The following is a 27,972-nucleotide window of genomic DNA, read 5'->3' as shown; positions in this document are numbered from 1 at the left end:
CCATGTCCAACTGCAGTTCAGTCCAATCCTGGCAGCCTTCTAGTTGTTTAGGAAGTTATTATAACTTCCTAAACCGGCGTCACTTGAAGAGTGATGCCAAAGGGTTTTAAGAGTTTAATCGCTGGTGCCACTAGGGGAGTGGCGCAAAAAAATCCAGCAGTGGTTAAGTTAGTATTTCGTTTTGGGTACCAAGCCTGCCAGAAGGAGAGAGGTGAACCCGGCCGATCCATGGAAAAACAGGTGACTCCTCAGTTGTCCTCTAAAACAACACGATTAAGTCATTTAGAAGACGTGGCGAACACTTTAATCTATAATACCTAGGGCATTAGACAAGCTAATATTAACCAAGCCACTACCAAAGGCACAGACCAGACACCTGCCCTGTTAAATTTATTAATTTTTATTTTTTTTATTAAAAATATAAAATAATGATTAAAATATGGATAAAATATACATAAATATGAAACAGCAGGCATGCCGTAAACCTATCAAATTTATTTTAAAAAAAAACTATAAAAAAAAAACGAATAAATAAATAAATAAAAATAAAAACAAAATACTAAAAAAAATAAAAGGAGAGAAAAAAAAACAAAAACACACAACCAAAGCCAAAATTAAAAGACACATATTTATAACATGCAATTTTCTGGAAGGGGGAGGGGATTACTGCCAGATAAGCCCCCACCCAATACTAATACACTCACACACTTGCATACCACAAACATATAACATATATACACAACGAAAAGAAATGTCCCCATCCAGCCACCATAAATGTTTGGTAGAGCTGGTAGAGACATATAAATTGATTAAAAAGAATAAATACGTTAAATAATATCTTTAATTATTAAAAAGCGATTAACCTTGCCCCGGAGAAATGCAGCCACGTATGACCAACCAGCTACCAAACAAATTTTGACATACATGTAGCCGGCAGAATAATATTTACTGCCCAGCCCCGGGGACATAGACAAACACTTATACAAACAAAGATAATCAAAGATTAAATGCACATTTTACATTTTGTTGATTGATTGCAGGTCGGACAATGCTTGATTTAGCATGTTTCCAAGGCAGAACAGATTGTGTGGAGACACTGCTCATTCAAGGAGCTAAGATTTTAGTTCATGACAACCGAACGGGCCGGACTCCGCTCCATTCAGCAGGTGAGTTATCAACAGCAGCTTTGAGAGGCTGTCATTACATTCCTTTGTAGGTTGTATTCATATCAATATGTCTTCTTTGTATCCCATACTACTTTTTATAATAAGTTGCCAACATACGTATGACACCTTATGATTGCTGATCAAACATTTTATTTTGGTAAAAAGCTTTTGTAGTCACTTGGCTAACAATGTGGTTTACATATAAATATTGAAATAAAGAGAATGTACTGTATATAGTAGTGTTGATATAAAGTGGGAACTGCAAGTAGCTAGTGGGAATTTCCCTATTAGCTCAGTTGATAGAGCGCTGGACTTTTATACGGAGAGTCCGTAATTCGAATCCCCTCAGTGGATTTTTCTGTTACATTTGGAGCCAACGTACACTGAATATAGATTATGATATTTACAAAAATATGCCATATTTTAGTCTCACCTCGACAAAGACAAAATTTCAGATGTAGGTATCACTTTTGCTCTACCATATGTTTTTATACTGGCTCTTGTTTGTCACAAACTTCTAGATCAGTGAAACTTCGGTCATAGTTATACTTATGATGTTCATCTTCATACATTAAAAATTAATTGATATTTTAAAAAATTAAGAATTGGCTGCAATTACTTTTCAGTTCATGTAAGTATGAAGCAGAAAAATTATGAACACATTGTATGACTGCATATAAAAATAATCGTATAAAAATGTGTGCATTAAAAATTACAACCAGCAAGAGGAAGTAATTAAATTGTATTAGATTTCAATTTGCCAACCAGATTACCATAAAGTGTAGAGATGCAAAGAAAATTGAATTATGTTAGATTAATCTTAATTTTACATCATGAATTAAAATTATAATTCTTGTAACTTGAGACTTACCTGGTTACATATTTGATTACATAATACATTACTTTGCTTTGTTTCTATACTTTTCAGCAATGAATGGCCACACCAAGAGCCTACATCTTTTATTGGAAACAGCGGATGACAGCAACATTGTTGACTGCACGGATGCTCAAGATAGGTAAAGCCATTTTACAACAGAAGTTTAGTTAATTAAATTATATTTTAATTTATATGTAGGAGAAGGTTACATGAGTGGCCGTTAGATACCATTTATCTCATGAGATGTTTCGAAATGTATAAAACAAGCGAAACTGACTGGTATCAAACAGACATGAATGTAGTATACTGTTGCTTACATATTATCCAAAACTAGGTTTATAATAATTTAAATGTCTTTTCTAACTAAAACTTACTTTACCTACAGCATTTACACTTGCTATTAAGTTATGCAGCACGGGGTAATCTGTTTCAGGTTAACTTTTATGTCACAGAGCAATCAATTGCAATCATGCAATCAAGCCAGTCGTATGTCTTTAAATTGATAAAATACATGTGTGTTAATGTTGTGTGATATAAATAACTTATGATGTGATGTTCTTACCAATGGATGTGTAAGAAATTCTTATTTTATAAAATACTGATTGAAATTTTTTATGAAAAGTGATTTCCATTAGTTAATATACTGTAGAACCATAGTGAAAGTATTGCGAGATGCAAGCAGTAGCCAAAAACTGCATATAGAAAATATTGTGATGTCAACCATAGTGTACACAAAATATATTGCGATGTTAGCTGTTACTAAAAAAACCTAAACATAACTGAATTCGAACACATTGACCTTGTTTCAGCATTGAATGGTTAAAACGGTTAATCAAGTTCTTACTAAAAATGTAACTTATTCAAATAAATCAATCAATTCCATTTCTGAACGGTTGAAAATACACATTATCGATTTTTCTCACCTCCAGTGATGTAAAGTTTTGAAATCTGTTTCAGGACTCCGCTGATGATGTCTGTTGCTAATGGTCATCTGGATTGCTCAATCTACCTCATTCGTAACGGTGCCATTGTGAATGCTACAGATGTCAATAGCCGTTCAGCACTTCATCGAGGGGTATTCTTACTTTTCACGGATATTTTTCCATTAAATTTGAAACCAGATGAGTAAAAAGTTCTAAAATAATCCATGATGCATTTTTATTAAACCTTTGGAGCCATTAAATGACTTCTCTGGCTTGTTTTAGTATATTTTATCCATTTGTAGTTTCAACAAAAGCCTAATATTATATTTTTTAAAGGCTCTTACCCTGTTTTATTTCCACATATCCACACACACATTTGATCTTTCTTTATTCTGTGTATGACATACGAAAACATGGTCAACGAGCAGTTTTTAATGAAAATTATTCAGCCTTGAAATACTGTAAGGTAGCGAGATAACAGAGGTTGAGATAATATTTGACACATTTTTACTATAGACAGTGTGAAATACTTGGGACCATTACAGCTTTTTTTAACTGTTACGTCTTGCTTTCATTATTACTTGTATCAAATCCAAAGTGTGTCTGGTAATCAAAGTACTCCAGTCCTGGGCCTGTGCTTATAAAATGTTAGTCTAGACTCAAATGACGTCACAAGCATGTAGTTTGTATGACATTGCCATGACATTAAAGTCTCAGACTCTGTTAGAGTCTTGGGTTCAGACTCTAAAAGTTTTATAAGTGCCAGGCCTGGTGCTTGTAAAACTGTTTGAGTCTAGACTCAAGGCTCTGATAGTCTGAAACGCTTAATGCCATGCCAACACCAAACAAGCTGTATGTGTGTGACGTTGTTTAGTTTTATAAGCATGGGGCCCAGATACATTTTATGACCGATGGAAAATGTATTTAACTCAGGAACTAGGGCTATTGACTTTAACCAAATTTCTTACATTTGTGATTTGAAGTTTGCTACTGTGTTTTATGCTTTCTGTTTCAGGCGGCCAATGGGCACGAGGAGTGTGTGGATGCATTACTTCAGCACGGCAGTGACATGTCGTTACGTGACTGCCGGGGACGCAATGCCATTCACATGGCTGCTATATGTGGGCATGCCGGGCTGCTGGGCTCACTCTTGCTTGTATGTAACATTCATTATGGAATGAACTTAATCATCATCTCTTAAAGCATCTTATAAAATATAGTTTTTGACAGGTTTCAAAGAGAGTTATTGTTTTCTGCTTGTGATTTAGAGTTCTGAAAATTAATTGTGGTAAAATATCTTCTTTTTTTAAACTTTTTTTTTACTTCTTTTTTTATTCTACTGGTATAAAAAAAATCTCATGGTATAAAAAAATTAAATCATAAAAACAAGTAAATTTTTATATACCATGAGTCTTAGACAAGTGTATGGCTTTCTGAAGTGCTTTATTTCTAAATTTCAGTGTTGTGAGTATGGTTTTCTGCTTTGGAGTCGATCAATTTGTATTACAAGTTGTTTACTAAAGGATATGTCAAGTTCTTGAAAACCATCCTAACTTGAAAATTGTCCTATTTTAAAATGGAGCTTTAAAAACAAAACCTCACATTGTAGACAGTTGATTAACAACACATTTGTTTAGGGAGCATTTTTGAACAAATAATAAAATATATATTTAAAAAAAAGAAGGTTACAATCATTTTTGTGGGCAATGTAATGTATCATTACAGTTACACTGCATTCTACCATGACACTGCACACCACTTCAATGCATACATGAAAAATAAAACTTGTACTTGATAAACAAGTCATCCACACCATAGACAAAGTATCCCAGTCATGTCTGCTAATAGACTGGTATGATGAATTCAGTTAAAAATCAATAACAAGTTAGTGTGACTATATTGAGCATGGGCATCAGCCATTTCCTGTCAGTAGGACGGTTTTCGAGTAAAGCAGGACACTTGATGTATTGTGTGTATTTCAGATGGGTCCAATACACAATCAAGAAGACAACAAAGGATACTCACCCTTGCATTACAGTTGTTACAACGGTTAGTATTTGTATATATTATTCATGTTGTTACAATGGTCAGTATTTGTATATATTATTCATGTTGTTAAACGGTCAGTATCTGTATATATTGTTACAGTTGTTACAACGGTCAGTATTTGTATATATTGTTACAACGGTCAGTATCTGTATATATTGTTAATGTTACAACGGTCAGTATTTGTATATATTGTTACAGTTGATACAACGGTCAGTATTTGTATATATTGTTACAGTTGTTACAACGGTCAGTATTTGTGTATATTCTTCATGTTGTTAGAATGGTCAGTATTTGTATATATTATTCATGTTCTTTGGAATCAGCTGCATGTACCTAATCTTATAAACTGAATCTGTTTCAGAATTTAAAAAAAAAGAGTTAATTATTCCTCTAGCATTTCAAATTGTGTTGCATAGCACTTACAGAATAAATCCAAAATAGAAAACAATGATATTCAATTTCAAATTTGTGAAATAGGTAAATGCTCTTGAGTAAAAATTTGATCTTATACATTTAGAGCCGAATTAACGCAGGCTGTTTTTCGCAGGTGTTTAAGCATTGTAAATGTATGTAGTTACATGTGTGTAAGACATAAACAGGTGTTTAAACATTGTAAATGTATGTAGTTACACATGTGTAAGACATAAACAGGTGTTTAAACATTGTAAATGTATGTAGTTACACGTGTGTAAGACAAACAGGTGTTTAAGCATTGTAAATGTATGTAGTTACACGGTGTGTAAGACATAAACAGGTGTTTAAGCATTGTAAATGTATGTAGTTACACGTGTGTAAGACAAACAGGTGTTTAAGCATTGTAAATGTATGTAGTTACACGTGTGTAAGACATAAACAGGTGTTTAAGCATTGTAAATGTCTGTAGTTACACGTGTGTAAGACATAAACAGGTGTTTAAGCATTATAAATGTGTGTAGTTACACGCATGTAAGACAAACAGGTGTTTAAGCATTGTAAATGTATGTAGTTACACACGTGTAAGACAAACAGGTGTTTAAGCATTATAAATGTATGTAGTTACAAGCGTGTAAGACATAAACAGGTGTTTAAGCATTGTAAACGTATGTAGTTACACGCGTGTAAGACATAAACAGGTGTTTAAGCATTGTAAACGTATGTAGTTACACGCGTGTAAGACATAAACAGGTGTTTAAGCATTGTAAACGTATGTAGTTACACGCGTGTAAAAGACATTGTAAACAGGTGTTTAAGCATTGTAAACGTATGTAGTTACACGCGTGTAAGACATAAACAGGTGTTTAAGCATTGTAAACGTATGTAGTTACACGCGTGTGTAAGACATAAACACGCGTGTAAGACATAAACAGGTGTTTAAGCATTGTAAACGTATGTAGTTACACGCGTGTAAGACATAAACAGGTGTTTAAGCATTGTAAACGTATGTAGTTACACGCGTGTAAGACATAAACAGGTGTTTAAGCATTGTAAACGTATGTAGTTACACGCGTGTAAGACATAAACAGGTGTCCAAGCATTGTAAATGTATGTAGTTACACGTGTGTAAGACATACACAGGTGTGTAAGCATTGTAAATGTATGTAGTTACACGTGTGTAAGACATAAACAGGTGTTTAAGCATTTTAAATGTATGTAGTTACATGTGTGTAAGACATAAACAGGTGTTTAAGCATTGTAAATGTATGTAGTTAAATGCGTGTAAGACATAAACAGGCTTTGTAAATGTGTGTAGTTACACGTGTGTAAGACATAGACAGGCTTTGTAAATGTGTGTAGTTACACGTGTGTAAGACATAGACAGGCTTTGTAAATGTGTGTAGTTACACGTGTGTAAGACATAAACAGGCTTTGTAAATGTGTGTAGTAACACGCGTGTAAGACATAAACAGGCTTTGTAAATGTGTGTAGTTACACGTGTGTAAGACATAAACAGGCTCTGTAACTTCGGCCCATTATTATTACATGTACTTGTGGATATAAAACATTAACAGCAGGGCTCGAACTTAAGAATTTGTTGTCTGTGAGTGAAACCATCCCACTGACAGCAATTTTGCAAGGGGAAATAAAACTGAAAAAAACAAAATAACATCAACATTTTTTTTTTCTGAAGTAATGCTAAGACCACTCGTGGGCCCCCCTCTAAACATTTGTAATATTTCCATTATATCTCCCTCAACATGATTTCACCAACATCATTATTATTAATTTTTGTTGTTTCTTTGGAAATAAATACAAGATTAACACAAACTAATTTTGTTATGCAATATGTAGACATGCAATAATAAAAGGGGGCTATCTTAACAAATGTAACAATCAAGTAAAAGCTGAAAGTTAGTAGTACCATAATTTTTATCCATCAGCACGAAAGTGCCATCGGTGACGGCAATTGCTGTTGGTGTTGTTGTTAAGTTCGAGCCCTGTAACACTTATGAATCTATAAACTAATATATCTGAGGTATTGTGCTCTTCTTTTTAAGGTCATGATGGCTGTGTTGAATTATTTTTTGAACATGACCAGTATAAAAGATTAACAGGAAACCTCTTTTCGCCTTTACATTGTTCTGTGTAAGTATATTAGTTTCAGTATTAATAATAATAATGTGATTCCCACCTTGTAATCAGGTAGGATATAAAGGCTATGCCCACAGGGGTTTTGAAATCAATTAAAAACCTTCAGCAAGCCTCCGGTGTTACCTGATTTAATGACCACTTGGGTGGAATTACCCTGTCTACTCACGACCAATGTAAAAGTCTTATTATCGGTCACAGTTCAAAACATGATTTATTTATCTAATGGGCAAAGGAATATTTGTAAAAAGAACATGTATGTTGGTTAAATACATTGTTACATATAAATCATGGTTCAGGATATCAAAGATCACTAATATATATTCAACCTGATTCTTTGATATTTTTAAACCTTACTGTAACTTTTCATTTTCTTTTTAACTTTCTCAGTGTTCTACCCAGAATTTTCACAGGGCAGGGTCCTAGTTTAATTATATGGCATTTATATCATTGCTAGAATTATTTGTACTTATAGCATATACTGTTTTCTTTTTAATTACCTGACTATTTGTTGACTTTTGGAGGAGATGGGGGAGTTTATTTATATAGTAATTTGATTATTATGTCAATGTACTAAATATAAAAACGATTAAGCCATAAGTTGCAAACTGCATTTAATTTTTGATACTTTAGTTTAATTTAAATATGGCTACTATTAGATGTGAAAGTTGTTAACAATATTATTAACACACTTTTGCAGTCGGGCTGTTTTTAAAATACAGATTTATATCTACATACATAGTGTTGCTAACTTGCTTCCTTCCATGTAATGGTGCAATTAATGTTACATTTATAATTACCGACTATACACAGTAAAAACTATGTATGTAGATCTGAGTGTTTTCTCCAATCACCTAATATCGTAATTATCATTATGTCAACATTGCTATGTAGAAATTCTTTTCTACTTCACATTTAATTATTTAAGTGGTGTGTGAGGCTGATTGCCCAGTTAAGCTTTTTAAGACTTGACTTCTGCTATTGAAAGCGGTATAATGCTTTGCATGTCTAGTCATTATGATTAAAAAAAAAACACACCCATATTTCATTGTATTGTTGGTGGACTTTCATACCTATGATGTATTGTCAAACATTTCTTAGTTGAGAACTCAGACCCATAACAACACTACATGTGAGGAAAACATGTAATTATTTACTTTTTTATGCGGCAAGGAATTAGAGCAGGGCAGTAATAATTGGAGGCAACCATCTCGGAAGGGAAGCACTGAATGGGGAGGGGCGCATTGTCTTTTATTTATTGCTAACTAGAACATTGTTTCTTTAATTTATTTTTCACTTGGCATCAGTAGGGTGTCAGATTATCACTGAGAAAATGGAATCCAAAGTACCTAACTCCAAAGAGACTAGAAGTGGTTATGATCAAGTTGATTAAAAACTACAAATTTAAAGAAGTATCGTTGAAAAAAACCCCCATGGTATTGAGGGAATTTCTTGCATTTCTATCATTGGAGTGTTTAATGTTGTATTTCAGGATAAATGGAAATGATCCATGCACCGAGTTACTGGTAGACTGTCTTAGTGATGATATAGTGAATCTTCAGGACTCCAAGGGAAGGTCAGTTGCTGTTGTTTGTTTCACTGTTACCAAGTACAAAAGGAACGATATAAGTATTTTCTGATGGCGACAGCATCAAGTTTTGTGTTTAAATCAACATAATGTTTTGCGTTTAGCTCCATTTATTACCAAGTAGAAATTGATAAAACTTGGTTTATAGTTGCACTTGTGGATGTTCATTGTAATGCATGTTAAAAACCATAACCCAACACATAAATTAATTCAGTTTTATACCAGAAAAGTGGTGGATATCTAGATATTGAATACCCCCAATTCAAAGCAAATTTTTTTTTTTTTTTTAAAAGAGAAAAAGTTCTGTTGGAACGTGACCTGGAAACCCTACAAAGTTTGTTCACCACAATCTGATCACGCGTCTTACCTAGACATCAGTTGGAACATTTGTAAAATTAATTGCAGTAATTAATTTCCATTTCACACTTCTTGTTTAACTCAGTTTTTCACAAAGTCCTATATTAATGAAACCTGGTTTATAGTTGCATCTATGGATGTTCAGTTTAAAAAATGTATTAGTCTCTATGAATGTTCATCTTAATGCTTGCCAAAAGTTTATTAAAATTGTTTTGTGTTTATCTCAAAGTATAAGTCCTATATCAATGAAACTTGGTTTATAGTTGCACCTATTGATGTTCAGTTGAATGCATGTTTTAAAAAATTAAAATTTTAAAACTAATTTCTTTAATTAAGAATATTTTAAGAACTACATTAATCATGAATTGTGCAAAAATAGTTACAAAAACTAAAATGTAAATAATAATATTGATTAATCTTAAATGAACATTAATCTTGAATTTTACATCATGAATTACCTCAGCTAAGAGGTATTTTTCAAAGCTCCAACCACTGTCTATATTAATGTTTTAGGATGTATGACACCCAAATCAAATCCCATAGATGACAGTATTTACATATGTATTTAGAGCTGCTAGACGTAACAGGGAAAATGGTGTGTGTGTGTGTAATGTTAAGCTGGATAAGATAGTGTGATTGCCATGATGGATATGATTATCTTTAGGTTTATACAGAAAATAACAAACAGTGGCAAAAGACAGTTTGTCACTGTAAATTGTAATAGCAAAGTAGAAATATTATCATTGTATTATAGATTTAAAGAATGATATTTGTAGAATTTACAAGACATGTCTTATTTTTGCAGAACACCCCTCCATGCAGCGGCGTACACTGACCAAGGAGAATCTATGCAAATTTTATTAAATCATAAAGCTGACATTAATATATTAGACTTTTCTGGTAGGACGCCAATAATGTATGCAGCCGCCAATGGCAACATTGGAGCTGTGGGTAAGACTGGGTTTTTTTTATATCAGTATATTAATATTGATGTTTAGAATTAATACATTGCCAGGGGTTGAAATTTAATTTGTTTACCACTATCCCAAAGGAATAGAGAATTTCAAAAAACACTATTCCATCTTAAAATGTACTATCCTTTCAATTATTAATGTACCACTAGTTTTTTTGACTGTGCTATGTCACCCTGTACAACATTGCGTAAGGAACAATTGTTTATATACCAGTCTATGCATTACTGCGTACTAGCTGGAATTACAAACAGTCTCACTCCAAACATTAGTCTTGATCAAAAAGACGTTTATTTTGTACCTGTAAGTGCATGAGAAAGGTCTTAGTAGCGCGAGGATTTGTTCTGCAGAAAAATATAGCTAAAGAAAAAGCATAAGCAGAATAGTCGCAGGCAATTTTCAGTATTCCGTGCTTTATTTTCACTTTCATGACGGAATATTGGAAGAATTGTTTTACTATTCCGTTTCGAAATTTACTATTTGCGAAATAGCGTAAAATTCGACCCCTGATTGCACATATTGTTACAGATCTGGTTTACCTTCTTTTACTTGTCCTTTGTGATCTGCATTATAACTTGTATTTAAATATGATTAAAAAGATATAGTGTATAACATGAAATTAATGTGAGCAAGATATTAATACAAAAAATGTGCCTGATGTATCGGTGCAATACTTAGTTGATGTATTATATTTTTAACCTATGTCACCACCTTGAAAAACCCCAGCAACCAAATATGTGTATCTGTTAGAATCGAAGTGCTGTTTTATGTTATTAGAAAGTAATCGTATATGGAACAAGATAACAAAAACGTAAAAGAAATGTATTCTGGACAAGTGAAACAAATGTTGTTGTTGTTGTTACTAGGTAGATGTACAATGTTAGCTCCACTCCTTGTCATTTCCATGGTTTTTTGTATAAGAGGTACACGGAATTGCTAGCGACTAACACAAATGGCTAGCTTCCACTGGTTTGAACTGTAAAAAAATAAAGAAAAAATAACTGCTACCGGTATTGTTTAATTCATGTGAGCTAAAACTAAAGGAAATTCTGTTAAAACAACTCATCATTTTTAAAAATTTTGTGCAGTCTGATCTATAAAAGTTGCATTTGCCAGACGCATTAATAAAGGTACACACATTTTAGTGTGTACCTGTCACAATACAATAACATGATGACACATTTTCTGTTATTGCTAAATGTCTGCACTAACTAATGGACAAAGCTTGTATACACACCTTTTTTCCTATACATTGCAATTGGAAATAGTATTAAGTAATGGTACTAGTTAATTCACTTTTGATTTTGTACAGGACTCCTCCTTGATAGCGGTGCCGATTTGACCGTAACTGATGAAGATAAAAATACAGCATTACACCATGCTTGCTTCCATGTAAGTAACATGTTTAGCTGTTGATATCAATCCTCTGTGAGAGAATGAGCTTTCCTTGATGGCTAAACTTCATTCTGCATGTTTTAAGTAAATTGTAAACATATTTTATCATAATTTTAACTTTCTTTAAAAATTGCAAATCAAAAATGACGTCTCAAGTATAGGTTACATAATTCTACGTTTTAAAAACCTAGCTACTAATAATATTTGGTATTTTTGTAAGGGATGGTCACATTTATTAAAACTGAGTATCTGTGTAAATGTTTTTTTCCTTCTTCAGCATCGAGAAGATGTGTCCCTTCTTCTGTTGGATAAAATACACGATTCAACGACAATCAACATAGCTAATTCTGAATTAAAAACGTAAGTTGTGACAAACTACGAGATTCAACGACAATCAACATAGCTAATTCTGAATTAAAAACTTAAGTTGTGACTAACTACAAGATTCAACAACAATCAACATAGCTCATTCTGAATTAAAAACTTAAAGTTGTGACAAAATATGTGATTCAACGACAATCAACATAGCTAATTCTGAATTAAAAACATAAGTTGTGACTAACTACAAGATTCAACGACAATCAACATAGCTCATTCTGAATTAAAAACTTAAAGTTGTGACAAAATATGTGATTCAACGACAATCAACATAGCTAATTCTGAATTAAAAACATAAGTGTCACAAAATACATGATTCAATGACAATCAACATAGCTAATTCTGAATTAAAAACGTAAGTTGTGACAAAATACACTATTTGACAAAAATCAACATAACTAATTGTGAATTAAGAATGGAAGCAGTGACTGAATGTTCCTACCTCCCATGAAAGTATCTGTGATCTAGCAGACTCACATTTTATTGTTCTGTAGCAGGTAGGTTTTGTATTTTGTTAACACAAACTGAAGGTTCGTTAATATTCTTGAATTTTATTATTCCCATAACAATAAAAAATAGCTCTAAAATGTAAAAATATAACAGTGATAATAATATTTTATGTTCTACATAGTTACAAATCTATATGTTGAAATGTATAAATATACTTGGTCATAAAAGAGAGTATCATTATTATTATTTATCCATGACATGCTTACAATTGACAGAGGATGAATATTTTTACATCACACAATAATAATATCAAGTATCATAATCAACATTATATAAGATATATATTTTATATACATGTAGCTATTAGTCAAACACATTAAACACACAAATATTAATTTACTGTATTTTACTGTGTATTAGCTGACTCTGTGGATAGGCTGACACCTTAGTTTGCCCCTCAGTATCTGGTATAAAAAGGTTGGTATGATGTATAAGCCAATTCAACTTTTATGTCTTTGAACTGGACAAAAATATAGATATATTGAGATACTGTTGGTCTCTTGCAACAGTCGATAGCAAACATTTGTTTTGGTGAACAAATACTATTTTAACAAAGATTTCAAGATGGTGAAAAAGAATAAAATTAAAAAAAAATGTAATCCACTAATGTAGGATAACATTGTTCTGTTCTTTTATTTCTATCTTTCTCAAATGAATCAATCACATGGACATCGCTAGCTGGTAAATGTAGATTCACTTTTATAAAGGCAGTGTAAATATTGTTTGTATTGTGTGTATCAAACAAACTAATGAACACTGGTATGGGAATTGATAGGCTGTTAAAAATACTGGTTTTGAAGCCTAGAATGACCGACGAGTTTTCATTAGTATCACATTTCCGTACACACCAATATTTCATTGTATTTTTTAATAAACTGGTGGTTATTAACTCTGTGTATTGGCCGACATCTTTTCTTATGATGGCATTTCGAGACTTGAAAAGTCTGCTAATACTCTGTGATATACTTTAAGTGACGTTAAGTCTGATCATGATATCTTGAACGGGATCATGTTTTACCTGTCTGTATCAAAGGTCAAGGTCACTGTTGCAAAAAATAGAAGTGGACGTTAATAGTAAAAATAATGTCAATTGTAAACTTGATAAATTTACCATAACCTATGTTATGTGCTGGTAACCTGTACTACACTATTCTTATTTCAATGCATGGATGTGTACTGTAACTGTTACAATATTGATTTGGTTTCAGACCTCTTCACATGGCAGCTAAATATGGACTGGTTCCAGTGGTACAGGATCTTATATCTAAAGGTGCTAGCCTCGTTGCCTTGGATGAAAGTGGTGAGTTCACACTTCGTATTGTTAAAGAAAGGAAATTAGGAAAGACATACTTATTTAGTGACACCCCAGCTCATTTCAAACTACACCTAGTGTACGTTGGTATCCCATGTTTGATATGTTAGTGGTGATTGGTTTAGACAATATAACATCTCCTAATACACAAACAAGAACAACACAACCGGTTCACAAATATATTTAACACATACAAGACTAACAAGACTAACACATGTCGATAAAACCAAGTTAACAAGTGACCTTCACCAAGTGTCATTCCGTTCTATAAGGGAAGGGAGAAGCTAATTGTATCTGATGAACAAGGGAGTTTCCATTATTTGTTAATTACATTACCAAAATATAACAGAGAATTAGAGAAGAATCTTGTTCAGTGGCATTGAAAGCAGTATGACCGGTAAGACCATGGCCGTACCACTTTTGGGCCCTGAGCGTTTTTCCTTTTCCTATGGTACTCGCATAGTATAGATCTCATCATATACATTGCTTTCATCGCCGTACCAACTTTTAATTGCTTCCGACACTCCTGTTGTTTCAGTATAGGCTACTATTACCTGTTAACATTAGGGGCCTTTGTTCTCAGAAAATTGTCCTGCTAAGAAAAAATAAGGCCTGCTGGAAATATGACGGCATGTGGTTTGGGATTGTTATATTAATTAGGACCTGAGGTATATTGTAGAATATTATGGAATTAAAATATAACAGAATATAGCATGTGAGAATAATTGTACATAAATCTGTGTCTTAAATAATTTGGGTGGTTTCAGCTGGTGAATTTCTGTTCCATCTGCTAGGTTTAAAAAATAGATAGCTTTTTGCAGGCCGCTATTTCAGGACGCGCAATGTATCAGGCTAGTGACATGTACACTAACAGTAGACTGCTGTAGTTTGTCTAAGACAAATGTATCAGGCTAGTGACATGTACACTAACAGTAGACTGCTGTAGTTTGTTTAAGATGAATGTATCAGGCTAGTGACATGTACACTAACAGTAGACTGCTGTAGTTTGTTTAAGATGAATGTATCAGGCTAGTGACATGTACACTAACAGTAGACTGCTGTAGTTTGTTTAAGATGAATGTATCAGGTTAGTGACATGTACACTAACAGTAGACTGCTGTAGTTTGTTTAAGATGAATGTATCAGGCTAGTGACATGTACACTAACAGTAGACTGCTGTAGTTTGTCTAAGACGAATGTATCAGGCTAGTGACATGTACACTGTAGTTTGTCTAAGATGAATGTATCAGGCCAGTGACATGTACACTAACAGTAGACTGCTGTAGTTTGTCTAAGATGAATGTATCAGGCTAGTGACATGTACACTAACAGTAGACTGCTGTAGTTTGTCTAAGACGAATGTATCAGGCTAGTGACATGTACACGACCAGTAGACTGCTGTAGTTTGTCTAAGACGAATGTATCAGACTAGTGACATGTACACTTAACAGTAGATTGCTGTAGTTTGTCTAAGACAAATGTATCAGGCTAGTGACATGTACACTAACAGTAGATTGCTGTAGTTTGTTTAAGACTAGTGACATGTACACTAACAGTAGACTGCTGTAGTTTGTTTAAGATGAATGTATCAGGCTAGTGACATGTACACGACCAGTAGACTGCTGTAGTTTGTCTAAGACGAATGTATCAGACTAGTGACATGTACACTAACAGTAGATTGCTGTAGTTTGTCTAAGACGAATGTATCAGGCTAATGACATGTACACTAACAGTAGACTGCTGTAATTTGTCTAAGACAAATGTATCAGGCTAATGACATGTACACTAACAGTAGACTGCTGTAGTTTGTCTAAGACGAATGTATTAGGTCAGTGAAATGTACACTAACAGTAGACTGCTGTAGTTTGTCTAAGATGAATGTATTAGGTCAGTGAAATGTACACTAACAGTAGACTGCTGTAGTTTGTTTATCAGGCCAGTGAAATGTACACTAACAGTAGACTGCTGTAATTTGTTTAAGATGAATGTATCAGGCTAATGACATGTACACTAACAGTAGACTGCTGTAGTTTGTTTAAGATGAATGTATCGGGCTAGTGACATGTACACTAACAGTAGACTGCTGTAGTTTGTCTAAGATGAATGTATCGGGCCAGTGAAATGTACACTAACAGTAGACTGCTGTAATTTGTCTAAAAGATGAATGTATCGGGCCAGTGACATGTACACTAACAGTAGACTGCTGTAGTTTGTCTAAGACGAATGTATCAGGCCAGTGACATGTACACTAACAGTAGACTGCTGTAGTTTGTTTAAGATGAATGTATCAGGCTAGTGACATGTACACTGAACAGTAGACTGCTGTAGTTTGTCTAAGACGACTGTTTGTCTAAGACGAATGTATTAGGTCAGTGACATGTACACCAACAGTAGACTGCTGTAGTTTGTCTAAGACATTGTTTATGTTTCAGGTCACACGCCGGCACTGTCCTGTGCACCCAACCACCGAGTGGCTGACTGTCTAGCCATCATTCTGGCTCACATGCCATACAGCATTACACCCAACAACACGCTGAACCGCTCGGTCAGACTTGATCACATCCATCCATGTTTCGGTAAGAATATAAACCATAACACACAACAACACACTGAACAGTGAGACTCGATCACATCCATCCATGTTTCGTTAAGAATATAAACCATAACACACAACAACACACTGAACTGTCAGACTCGATCACATCCATCCGTGTTTCAGTAACAATATAAACCATAACACCCATATGCTAAGTTGACGTCATTACCATTCAAAAAGACATAATGTCACATACATGAGTAGGCTGACTGGAATTAAAATTGTCTATACAGTTTGAAAAAACATGTATTAAGCTTGACATTATATGATAAAGAGATTATTACCCTTGTATGTTTTAGTATCGTCAATATCATATATTAGAAATAAAAATAATGTTTTATGTAATAGAGACTTTTTACTGTTAACATATACATGCTATTTGTTTGTTTTCAGGCAACCGTAACCTGGACTTGAGTGACCAGATATCGGGAGGCAGTCCGGCGGGTAGTATACATGAAAAGGATTATTCCGGCTCTGTGCAGAGTTCTGATTCAGAGTTCTACTAAATCATGTCTGCAGTGACTGTCAGTAAAATAGGCATGCGCAGTGTGTACATTGGCTGCATGAACTGTGTGTGATATATCGGTTGTACGGTGAACGGAGAAACAGAGTGTACCTAGGGTGTGAAAGACAGTGCTGTGAAGAAAATATAAAAGTAATAATCTACCTATGGCAGTGCTCTCGTGCTGAAAATTAAAGAAGGGCAACCCCAGACAAAAGGACATAACTTCGACCTTCATATTTGTTGCTTACTCCTCTTGAGCTAGTGGACTAAAATAATTCACTCGACACATTAAATGTTGATAGCCACATCTCAGTTTATTTTTTCAGTGTTCTGCATAATACTAACAACTATTTATGCAACTCACAAGTGCTGTGGTCAATTTAACACAACATATCTAATATCTAATTCAAAAAGTAACTTCAGAACTACACCTTTCGTTGCATACATGCATATATTATAATTACTCGCAAATCGATAGGCAGTCTCGTCAAAATGTGTTTGATTTTAATTTAACATTTGCTGCCTTCAAAATTTATTTTTTTAACTACATGTGCATTTTATTGTATTTTTAAAATATGTATCGGGGCTCAAAGTTTGAAAAATGTTTTAGGAGCACTGTGCTCCTAACATTCTAATTTTAGGCGCACAGTTACATATTTTAGGAACACTGAGGAATAAGTTTGGAGCACTGATGAATATTCATAGGTCCACAAAGTACATAATTTGTACGTTCCTGGAAGGGGGACGTTGGTCATCATGTACAAAATGCAGACAGGGGCACTGGCATAGGAAGCGGAGGGGAAGGGGGCATGTGCCCCTCACTTTTCAGATATTTTGCTTTATGTTTGCTTTATAATAGTGTAAAAGTGTGCCCCCCCCCCCCCACACACACACACTTTTTGGTATCTTCCTACGCCACTGAGGGAGGAGTGTTTCCGAGAGAGATTTTTCAAACTGGTAAAGAGAGCAATTCTGAGTAGAAATTAAACATATAATCCGTAATAAAGATGAAAAAAACAACCTATTTGTAAACAAATTATGGGGGGACCAAAACATGTCCCAACTCTGACTCCCCAGATTATCAATGAATACTATAGTAGTTAATTGTAAACTATAGCAGAATGTAATGATTATAGTTCTACCAGTACTTCTTAATAGCTAATTTATTCTTTGATATTAATGATATAAAACATCACAATTGAAACAATAGAGTAAATACAAGTTTATTAACAACAAAGCTTCCACGACCATCAGAATGACGGTAACTGTAACAGTTCTCTCCTTCATCTTCTACGACGGTCACATGATGCCGAATTATAAATATTGGCCAATCATCAGTCGCTAATCGATGAAAAGTACACGTATCTGGGTCAGAACTTTCCAGACATTGACGTGAGGATCAGATCGTATATAGACATTACAATTCAGGTTTTGCGTTAAAATTAAAGTAAATGTAACAATGCCACGTGCATTGTGTTACACTTGCTTTTAAACTAAAGGTCTTTAAAATCGTGAACGTGTTTAAAAGTCGACTTGCAAATGGAGCCACGTAGAAAATACAGCCTATTTGTAAGAAACGTCTTGATGACGTCACCAGACCAAGCATTATGATTCTGTTGTGAATCACGTGCAGATTAACAAAACGTTGGGTCACTTGGCTATAACTTAAGACTACGAATTTCATAGTATGCGTCAATGCAGTGGCCACTTTCCAACCAGTAAAACTAGTTATTTTGTTTGGTCGCACTCGTGCGACTTGGTAGTAATTTTTGGTCGCACTCGTGAAAAATTCAGTTGCATATGCGACCAGTTGGTCGAGAACTTTATGCACTGTGTATCAATTGTAGACCTCGGTTAAACCGGTTTGCACAGTGATGCAGCAGAAACCAACTCGGTGGTCTTTACCCAATTGTTCACAGTGAAATATAGTTCACTTAGCACTGAGCTTGTACAGTGTGGACCGGAGCTGCATTTGATTTCACTGAGTGTAGCAACATCCATCACTTGGACTCTTTAGCCAGGTTCTCGTTCTAACCAGTGCACCACAACTGGTCTAAGGCCATGGTATGTGCTTTCCTGTCTGTGGGAAAGTGCATATAAGAGATCCATTGCTGCAGTAGGAAAAATGTAGTGGGTTTCCACTGATGACTACGAGTCAGAATTACCAAATGTTTGACATCCAATAGCCGATGATTAATTAATCAGTATGCTCTAGTGGTGTCACAGTTGGGGTTTGCCGTTCAGCAGAGGCGTAAACCCAGCTGATCTTACAAGATGTGCAGGACTGAATCATGTGTTGAGTGTTCTTGGTGTTAGTCACCAGACAGCAGTGATGATACATTCAGGCAGTACGTGTCAGTATTTTGGTCTGTATGCTGCCCTTTCCCTTATATATACATTTTAATCTATCTTATCTACAATTATTGACATTTAAGTGCTAGCATAATTTCTTTCAATATGAATTGTTTTTAATCTCTTTAAGCTAAATATTTTTATCTCATATACATGTATGTACTAAAACATGAATTCTTCCTGTGGAACTTGTATTCTTTTGTCTGATGTTTTCTAAGTTTCTAACTACCAACAGCTGAACTAAATTGCTCATTTATATGGAAAAAATATGATAGAAAATTGTAATATCATAGCAGCATGCCCTCCTTAAATGGGTAATGAGAACACTGCCTAGGTTATAGTTATGAGATCTATGGTATATAAATATGGTTTCATCTGATATCTGGTATATAAATGTGGTGTCATGTGCTATACTGTGTATAAATATGGTGTCATATGTTATACGGTATATAAATATGGTGTACCTGGAGAAAAAAAGAATAATTGTGCTGTATTGTAAATAAAAGAATACATAGATTGTACCCAGGATGTTAAAGGGTCACTTCCATGCATAAAGAATATGCTATACCTGGGTATGTAATGGTCACTCTGCCATATATTTTGTATATTTGTATGGGATAGGAGTATACTGGCTATGCATTATTATGTACATGTATGTGTAAGACCGGTGCGTACAATCATTGTACATACCAATGTATGCATGGTGTATGTAGTATCTGTGATGGGATTATACCTGTTTTAAATATATATACCTATATATACATAGGAAATCCTTACAGGATAAAAGAAATCGTAAGGTGATTTTTTAAAAAGAGATGGCTGCTAAATACAGTTTGATTTGTGCTATTGATTTAAACAATATTTCTTGCTTTAAAAACAATTAGCTGTCAATCAAATAAAACAATAATTATAACTTGTTCCAAATTTACCAATCAAGTGGGGAAGTTTGTACATTTTGCACACTTCATGACATTTTCTTTTCTGATAAAGTTAAGAAGCCAGTTTTCTTATTTAGTAACTGATGGGATGTTCCCCGGACAGCACTGCAAATTGTATGAAGAGCATCTAATCGGCTATCTTGGATAATGTCTACTTAATCGAATATTGGGAGAATAAATGAACTATATACATTTCTAATGACCTTCTAGATAATCTATATTTAAAGGAATGGAGACAGTGTATCATTTTACAGGCTTTTGCAACAGTACTTTTTATATGAAAATCCCATTCTCCAGATTTCTGGATTGTGTTTGTAAAGTTCACATTGTCTAGAAATAAATTTGGGTTATTTCTGAGCTGAATTTTTCGGCTAAACATCTTAGTTTAGGTTTTATGGGAACTAAATTTAACAAGCCGCTTTTTAGCCCTCCTTTTAGTATGCTCGAAATCAGAATTTAAATTATTACCATATACATTATGATTTTCAAGTTGTATATAACTTATCAGGAAAGAATCGTATATTTGTATGTAATGAAAACAAGACAGGGTCTAGAACAGAACCTTGTGAAACACCAGCTGGAACAGTTTCTGAGAACCTCAATGTTGATCAGGCATGAGAATTTGCCCCGTTTTAGGGGCTGCCAAAACCATTCCTGCAATTTGTGCAAATCTTAGATCTTAAAATGCCATTACAGGGTGGTAGGGATAGGATGATTAATGGTGGTTTTAGGCCCATGGTCCGATGCACTGTTTTTCAATTTTCTTTTTCATCAAGAAACAATTTCAATAATACTTTTTTTTTTATTCAGGACCCCCTCTCTCTCTCTCTCTCTCTCTCTCTCCTCCCCCCCCCACGCTATGCTTAATGCACACACACAAACTAAACGGAAAATTATTTATAACCCAATTACATTTATTTACTGTCTGCAGTTCGTTTCATGGGCTGGTCAAATAAATGTTTACAAAACAAAAAAACCCCATAATTTTAAAAATCCTTCAAAAGCAGCAAAAACATAACAGGATAGTGCTAAATAGGGGTAAATATTCTTAATTTTTCTGGGAGAGGACCACCATACCCCCCTCCCCTATCATGGGGCCGTTCCTTCAGTACTCTTCTCTTCAGGTTACGCCCTCCACACAAATTCCTCGAATTGCGTCGATCTTCCATTTGAACACAGATTTGCAATTTACAATGATTCAAATAGACTCTTGATTATCTCATTTTATGATATGACTGAGCCATACAACTATGATTAAAATGGCTTTAGTACATGCAGGTCTTTAAATAAAACATTCCTTCCTTCCTTTTTTCTCATAAAAAGTAAACAAATATAATAATAATAAATAACTATTTATAACAAGAATAGATCATTTGAATAAGATTTTTTATTTTTTATTTTTTTTGGTTTTAGATATTTTAGGCAATCAGGCAGTTGATAAATGTGGACCTACTATTCTTGAAAATGTGAAATAAAACAGTACATTTAATTTATTTTTCATGTTATGTAGAATTTCAGGATCAATTGAATACACATAACTGGTTTGCTGTCTTAAGATATCGATTTTATTCTGCTCTGTAGAATGTGTATGGTAGGATATACTACAATCATGATACATTAATTTAGCAAATATTTAAATTCCTGTATAAATATAGGATAATAAAAACAGTTTCCAGTTATTATCAAATTTATGTCCCAAGTAAAATAATTTTTACTTGTCATGAGCTTTAACAACATAAATTTGATAATAACTGGTACCGAGTTAGTTATTACTTTGGCTAGTTTGTTTTTTCTAAAAGATTTCATTTTCAATACAGGCCTACATACAGGTTTAGGCCTGTAGAAATGATATCAACCACTTTACATACTGTTCTGAGTATTACTATAACTTTGTATTTTATTCACATCTGGAGATATATATTTTTTTAAAGTTATATTTATTCTCTTAAACATTTTTTTTAATGATTTATACTGAAATAACATTTTATCACAAATTTAACAAAACTGTAAGGTTTAAAGGCAAACTCTTTAAATTATGTGATGTCATTGTGTATATTTGCCAAATTGTCCAGGAGAAATTATGATTTTTATTTCTCTGGTTGTAAGTGCCCACTGGGGTAACAATACATGTTAGGACCCCCCCCCCCCCCCCCCCCCCACACACACACACACACCACACCACACCTACTTCAGTATCAGATGTCTTTATATAGAAACCAATAATATATTTATTCTTTACTGTTATTTCAAACTGTTTAAACATAAGTTCGGTCTGTTAACATCAATTCTTGAAACAAGACATCAAAGGGTTTTTTAAATAAAAGAAGAAAAATACTATTAATACAGGTAGTCAGAAAGTCCAAATTAAAAAAAAAAAATTGTAAATTTTTTTATGTGTTATATTTTTTATTGTTATTTTTTTTTTTTGTGGTGTGCAAGTCCGATTTCAGATTTGGGTGGACCAATAACATGAGTTAATTATGCATGTCGTTAATATCATTCATTGAAGTATTAAATGACATATTGATACTGTTTGCTAACGACAGCATAGTAAGGTACCATCAGTTAACAAAAGCTTAGTACCATTAGTTAAAGGTGATGATAGCTTTGTACCATTAGTTGAATTGCTAATGACAGCTTAGTACACCAGCCTAATTGTTAGTGATACTTTCGTACCATTAGTTGAAATGTTAACGAAAGCTTTTTACCATTAGTTGAAATGTTAATGAAAGCTTAGTACCATTAGTTGAATTGTTAGTGACAGTTTATTAACATTAGCAGAATTGTTAGTGACAGTTTAGTAACATTAGCAGAATTGTTAACGACAGCTTTGAAACATTGGTTGAATTGTTAATGACAGTGTAGAACCATTAGTTAAAGAATCAACAGTAATTTCAAACTGTTAAAGTGTTCTGACAGCTTAATACAGTTCTGCTAGTTGGAAACACCTTAGTAGATTCAGGCACGGTGGAGCATGGGGGAGGGGCTAGACCCCCCAATAATTCTGAATCAAAAATATTATTGGCAGTAAATCTTAAGGCAGAGATGAATTTTACTTGTAGAATGCAGGAAATTGCATTTCAGCACATCTAGTTTTTAAAATTTTACTGGGGAGCACATCCCCGCACCCACTAAACCTTTCTTTGCATCCTGGATCTCAGTCAGCCCCATCCCCCCAAAAAAATGTCTACTTACTTCTGCAGTGCTTGAGATTTAATATTGACCATTTTATGCCATAGGTTATTTTTAAAAATGAAATTAGTTTAATGTTTAGCTTGCATGGGATGGCTTTGTATAATAAGGTGCCATTGGTTAGTAAATATATTTACAAGAGTCATTATACTGTACATGAATATGTATTGGATATGTTATTTTATATTGTTATTGCACGCATGAAAACATCTCTTGAATGACTAATGTATATTTTGGTATTTGGTTCAATGGATGAAAGTGTATTTTTTTATATAACGTTATAATCAAAACAAGCAAGTGTAACATAATTTGTATAACATAGCATGACTTGAATAATTTGAGCATAACACTATGCAGTATAAACATGTTATTAGAACCTATTTGACTGTAGATGTATATACATGTACCTCTGTATATGTATATGAATGTGTATGTGTGTACATGTGCATGTTTGTTCATGTGCATGTGTATGTCCATTTGTCCGTCCATCCATCGAGGATAGTTTTACTAATTTTTTGTAAAGCGCATGCTTTATGCACAGTCGGTTTAGGATTGATCCCCATCAATAGGCCCATTGGGCTATTTTTTGTTCTAGCCTGTGCTCCACGACAGGTATATCAAAGGTTATGGTGTAAAAGATCCCTTGCTACTAATGGAAAAATGTAGCAGGTTTCCTCTGACTATATGTCAAATTTATCAAATATTTGACATACAGTAACCGATGATTACTAAATCAATGTGCTCTAGTGGTGTCATTAAACAAAACAAACATTTTACTTATGTTTGGTTAACCGAGAGGTGTCGGTTAAGCAAACAGTGTAGGCCAGGTTTGTTTGTATATAAGAACCAAATTAAGGTAGATTTCCAGTTTACACATACAAATAGCAGACAGGTAAAGATTTTACAAACACAGATTTCAATACAAAAAAAATCATGGTATTTGGTATTCTACACTTAGATACAAGAAGTAATTTGTTCTAATATTTATGAATACCAAAGAGTCCCCCCAAAAAAGAATGAAAAGAAAAGAATCCCCACCACACCAAAAAAAAAGAAGAAAAAAAGTGACAAAAACTCAATGATGGACTTGAGCTTGTATTTTGCAGTAGTAAACGATGTTATAATGTTAATCATTACAGTCATAACTCTGAATGATATATGATGGGGTTTTTTTTCTTCTATAATTTTTTATTGGAGGCTATCTAATATGCACAGGAATGGACACATTTGTATAATCTAAATTTCTGTGTGAATCAGCAAAATCTTGCAGTCTTGTCAAATGGCAGTTCATTTATCATGTGTTAAGCTCTGCCTAATATGGATTGTGTTCTTCAGATTCCAGATGTATATTCAAGAACATAGGAGTCATTTCTGTGGTAATTAGCTCTGTGAACACCAGCACCATCTTCATAAATCAAGGCTAATATTCGTTCCTCGTATTCAGCCTTGATACATGTAGTCAAGATTACTGATATCCATTACATTGGAAGAAAATTTGTAACACCGATTATGTCCCTTACACGATGACATCGCTGACCAATCACAGCATTGGTAACATGTGACAATCTTGAAAGCAATATAAAAAATTAACCGTCGAAACCTAGTTTTTTTAACATTTTGTGACAAACACGACACGTTTCCACGGATGCTGACGCTGCCATCTTTGTTTAGAATAACAAGGGAATCTATAAGGAGCGTTGCGATTCGTTGCAATCAGATCTCATCGCATCCAATGAAATTTAAGCAATTTGTGGCACGATTTCTTGACGACATGTATCAAGGCTGAATATGAGGAACGAATATTAGCCTTGATTTATGAAGATGCACCAGCACATGCTTCAGTATTGCTGATCAGTTAGATAAAGAAGAGAGCGTAAAGTTTTTTTTTTTTAGAGTTCTTAATTTAAACTGAAATGATAATATTTATCTCTTCTCTGTTAGATAATAACAAGTAATATTTAAACTTGACAAGTATAGTAAATTAAGACATAATCAAATCAATTCTTAATTCTCAACATTTACCTGTTGTATTATTAATATTATTTAAACTATAGTTTAAAAAATGAAGTGTGTTGGCAAAAGGGATGTGGACATATAAGTACATTGTTGTATACAAATGGCTCACATAATCATCATTAACATGTCGATACCTCGATTGCATACAAAATCAGTATTGGGAGGGGATCTGAAAATGAATGCTGTGTATGAATGAGTAAATGCTGATAATTGTGAATGAGTTGTGAAGGAATATTTTCAAAGATGGTTTAAATGGGCATAATCAACTTAGAACACATTTCTCCTCGGTTTTATAAACTGAAGATCTGTTTTGAATCATTCAAACAGGAATACATTGCCAGTATTAGAATGGATAAAGCTGACAATGTATGCAAAATATCTGCATCAACTCTGTGGCAGGTACAATTGTATATACTTAGAAACTTCCCGCCGTTATACTACTTGTATTTACTCTCTTCTCATTGAATGACGTCACGGAAAAATTGGATGTTATCCTTCAGTAAACCTCAGAAAATTAAGTTGTTACATAAAACAGGTCACGGAAAGGACATTAGAAACTGATTTATTTGTATTTTTAAGTAAATAAGTTCAGTTGTTTGTAATTATAAAAATTGTTTGAAATGTTTTGTTGAAGTTATCTATGTCAGAAATTTAGTATAAACTTGCTTCACTATGCTAATTGATTTTATACAATTTGTGACTGTTATACATCGATAAATTCACATAAATGTCAAACAATTCTTATATACATGTATAGATAATGTGCTTCTTTAACGAAGAAGTTGTAGGTCTGACAATATTTATAACTTTAGCAAGGCTAATAAATAAATGTATTTCACATAACTAAAGAGCCACAAGAGTAATGATATAACACTGGCGTAGGAAGAGATGGTTGTGTGTGTGTGTGTACTCCCCACTGTTTGACACCTTCCTACGCCACTGTATAATAATATATATACATGCACTAAACTTCTGCTGGCTATATTCCAAATACCATTGTGTCATCCGTTGAACACAATCAATGCAGTTGCTTTATAGTTTTCCAAATATACCTAGCTAAAGTGTTATATTAAGACAAACAAGTGTAGCAATTTGGTACTACTGCATTGCTATACATTCAATGACATGACAAAGCTATACATTCAATGACATGTTAGTCATTTCATATTGTAATGAAAATCTCACGGTACTAATACTAATGATCCGTCAATTAAATCCAGTGTCATGATTTTACTTTGAAAGTCACAATTTTTCTTATATTGAAGCACATTTACCAAATTGCTAAAAAGATATTGTGTATGTGTGTGTATACACACAATCTAAGATATGATAACTAAATAAACAATTTCTTTGTTACAAACCAAAAATATAGATCTCGTGTAAAAGTGTAATTTTTCGGTTTTACAGAATATACAAATAAAGTTTTGTTGCCGTAAAGATAACAAGCCTTACAGAAGTGATAAAATGTAGCTGGCATCTTACAAGAAATGACAACATAGTGCAACGGACTAGAATAAATATGAATTTCTGTCTATTCTTGCTGGATTGCAGTATTAATAAAATAACTGGTTACAGTCTTACGATAACAGTTTCATCTTGCACATAAAACATGTAGAATGTTACTCAGCAGTTTTGTGGCATTAGCCATTGTAACCTTCAGAGGATAAAAGCAATATCTTATGGCAGTACTTAACTAGTTACTGTCAATGTAGTACACAAATAAAGACTATAAATTTGCAACCTTTGCTAAATATTTAATGTATCAATTTAATGAACCATGTAGATTGCTGCCTGTGTTCTGTTATAGTGGTTATTACATACTTCATTTTGTACCCATTTTTGACAGGATTTCAGTCTGTACAGTGCTGGACTCGCATACTGTGGTTTGAATCATCTTTAGTGGAGGTTGATTTTTTTTTTTTTTTTTTACATTAATGCATGTTTTGAAAAAAGGTAAAAAAAATTAATTTTTTTCCTAAAGAGAATCCGATCATGAATTTAATTCTGCAGATTAAAATATTTTTTTTATGTATCTAGATTCTAATTACAAATTACTTTTACTGTCCATAAGCTGTCCACAGTGTTTGTTTTGAGATGGGCAATACAGTAGTTTGAATATGTCCTGTCTTGAAACTGGTGACATTTTACAAGATTTCTATATAGATGATCTGTGATTTGTGAATGTTATTTGTTTTATCAGTAACTTGCTGTGCTTTTAAATCTATAGTCTGGACTTTGACCCATTGCTATACACATTATTTGTCACTTGAGATCAGCCTATA

General features: G+C 33.6%; 1 protein-coding gene across 1 annotated transcript in view; it reads left to right on the top strand.

Annotated features, from left to right (window-relative positions):
* Positions 1 to 24,335, top strand: part of LOC121380940 (serine/threonine-protein phosphatase 6 regulatory ankyrin repeat subunit A-like) — a 58,725-nt gene extending 34,390 nt beyond the window's left edge. Inside the window, exons 16-28 of the mRNA XM_041509982.1 lie at positions 1,041 to 1,166; positions 2,095 to 2,182; positions 3,001 to 3,118; positions 3,982 to 4,122; positions 4,949 to 5,015; positions 7,490 to 7,577; positions 9,073 to 9,156; positions 10,331 to 10,476; positions 11,809 to 11,888; positions 12,169 to 12,251; positions 13,988 to 14,079; positions 16,524 to 16,667; positions 17,081 to 24,335. Coding sequence (XP_041365916.1) covers positions 1,041 to 1,166; positions 2,095 to 2,182; positions 3,001 to 3,118; positions 3,982 to 4,122; positions 4,949 to 5,015; positions 7,490 to 7,577; positions 9,073 to 9,156; positions 10,331 to 10,476; positions 11,809 to 11,888; positions 12,169 to 12,251; positions 13,988 to 14,079; positions 16,524 to 16,667; positions 17,081 to 17,193 — 1,370 coding nt within the window. The 3' untranslated portion in view covers positions 17,194 to 24,335. The remainder of the gene's footprint in view (positions 1 to 1,040; positions 1,167 to 2,094; positions 2,183 to 3,000; positions 3,119 to 3,981; positions 4,123 to 4,948; positions 5,016 to 7,489; positions 7,578 to 9,072; positions 9,157 to 10,330; positions 10,477 to 11,808; positions 11,889 to 12,168; positions 12,252 to 13,987; positions 14,080 to 16,523; positions 16,668 to 17,080) is intronic.
* Positions 24,336 to 27,972: the final 3,637 nt, after the last annotated feature.

Source organism: Gigantopelta aegis, chromosome 9 (genome assembly GCF_016097555.1).
Source record: "Gigantopelta aegis isolate Gae_Host chromosome 9, Gae_host_genome, whole genome shotgun sequence".
In the NCBI taxonomy this organism is placed as follows: Eukaryota; Metazoa; Mollusca; class Gastropoda; order Neomphalida; family Peltospiridae; genus Gigantopelta; species Gigantopelta aegis.
Note: the sequence above shows the minus strand (reverse complement) of the source record. Positions and strands in the feature narration are given on the sequence as shown.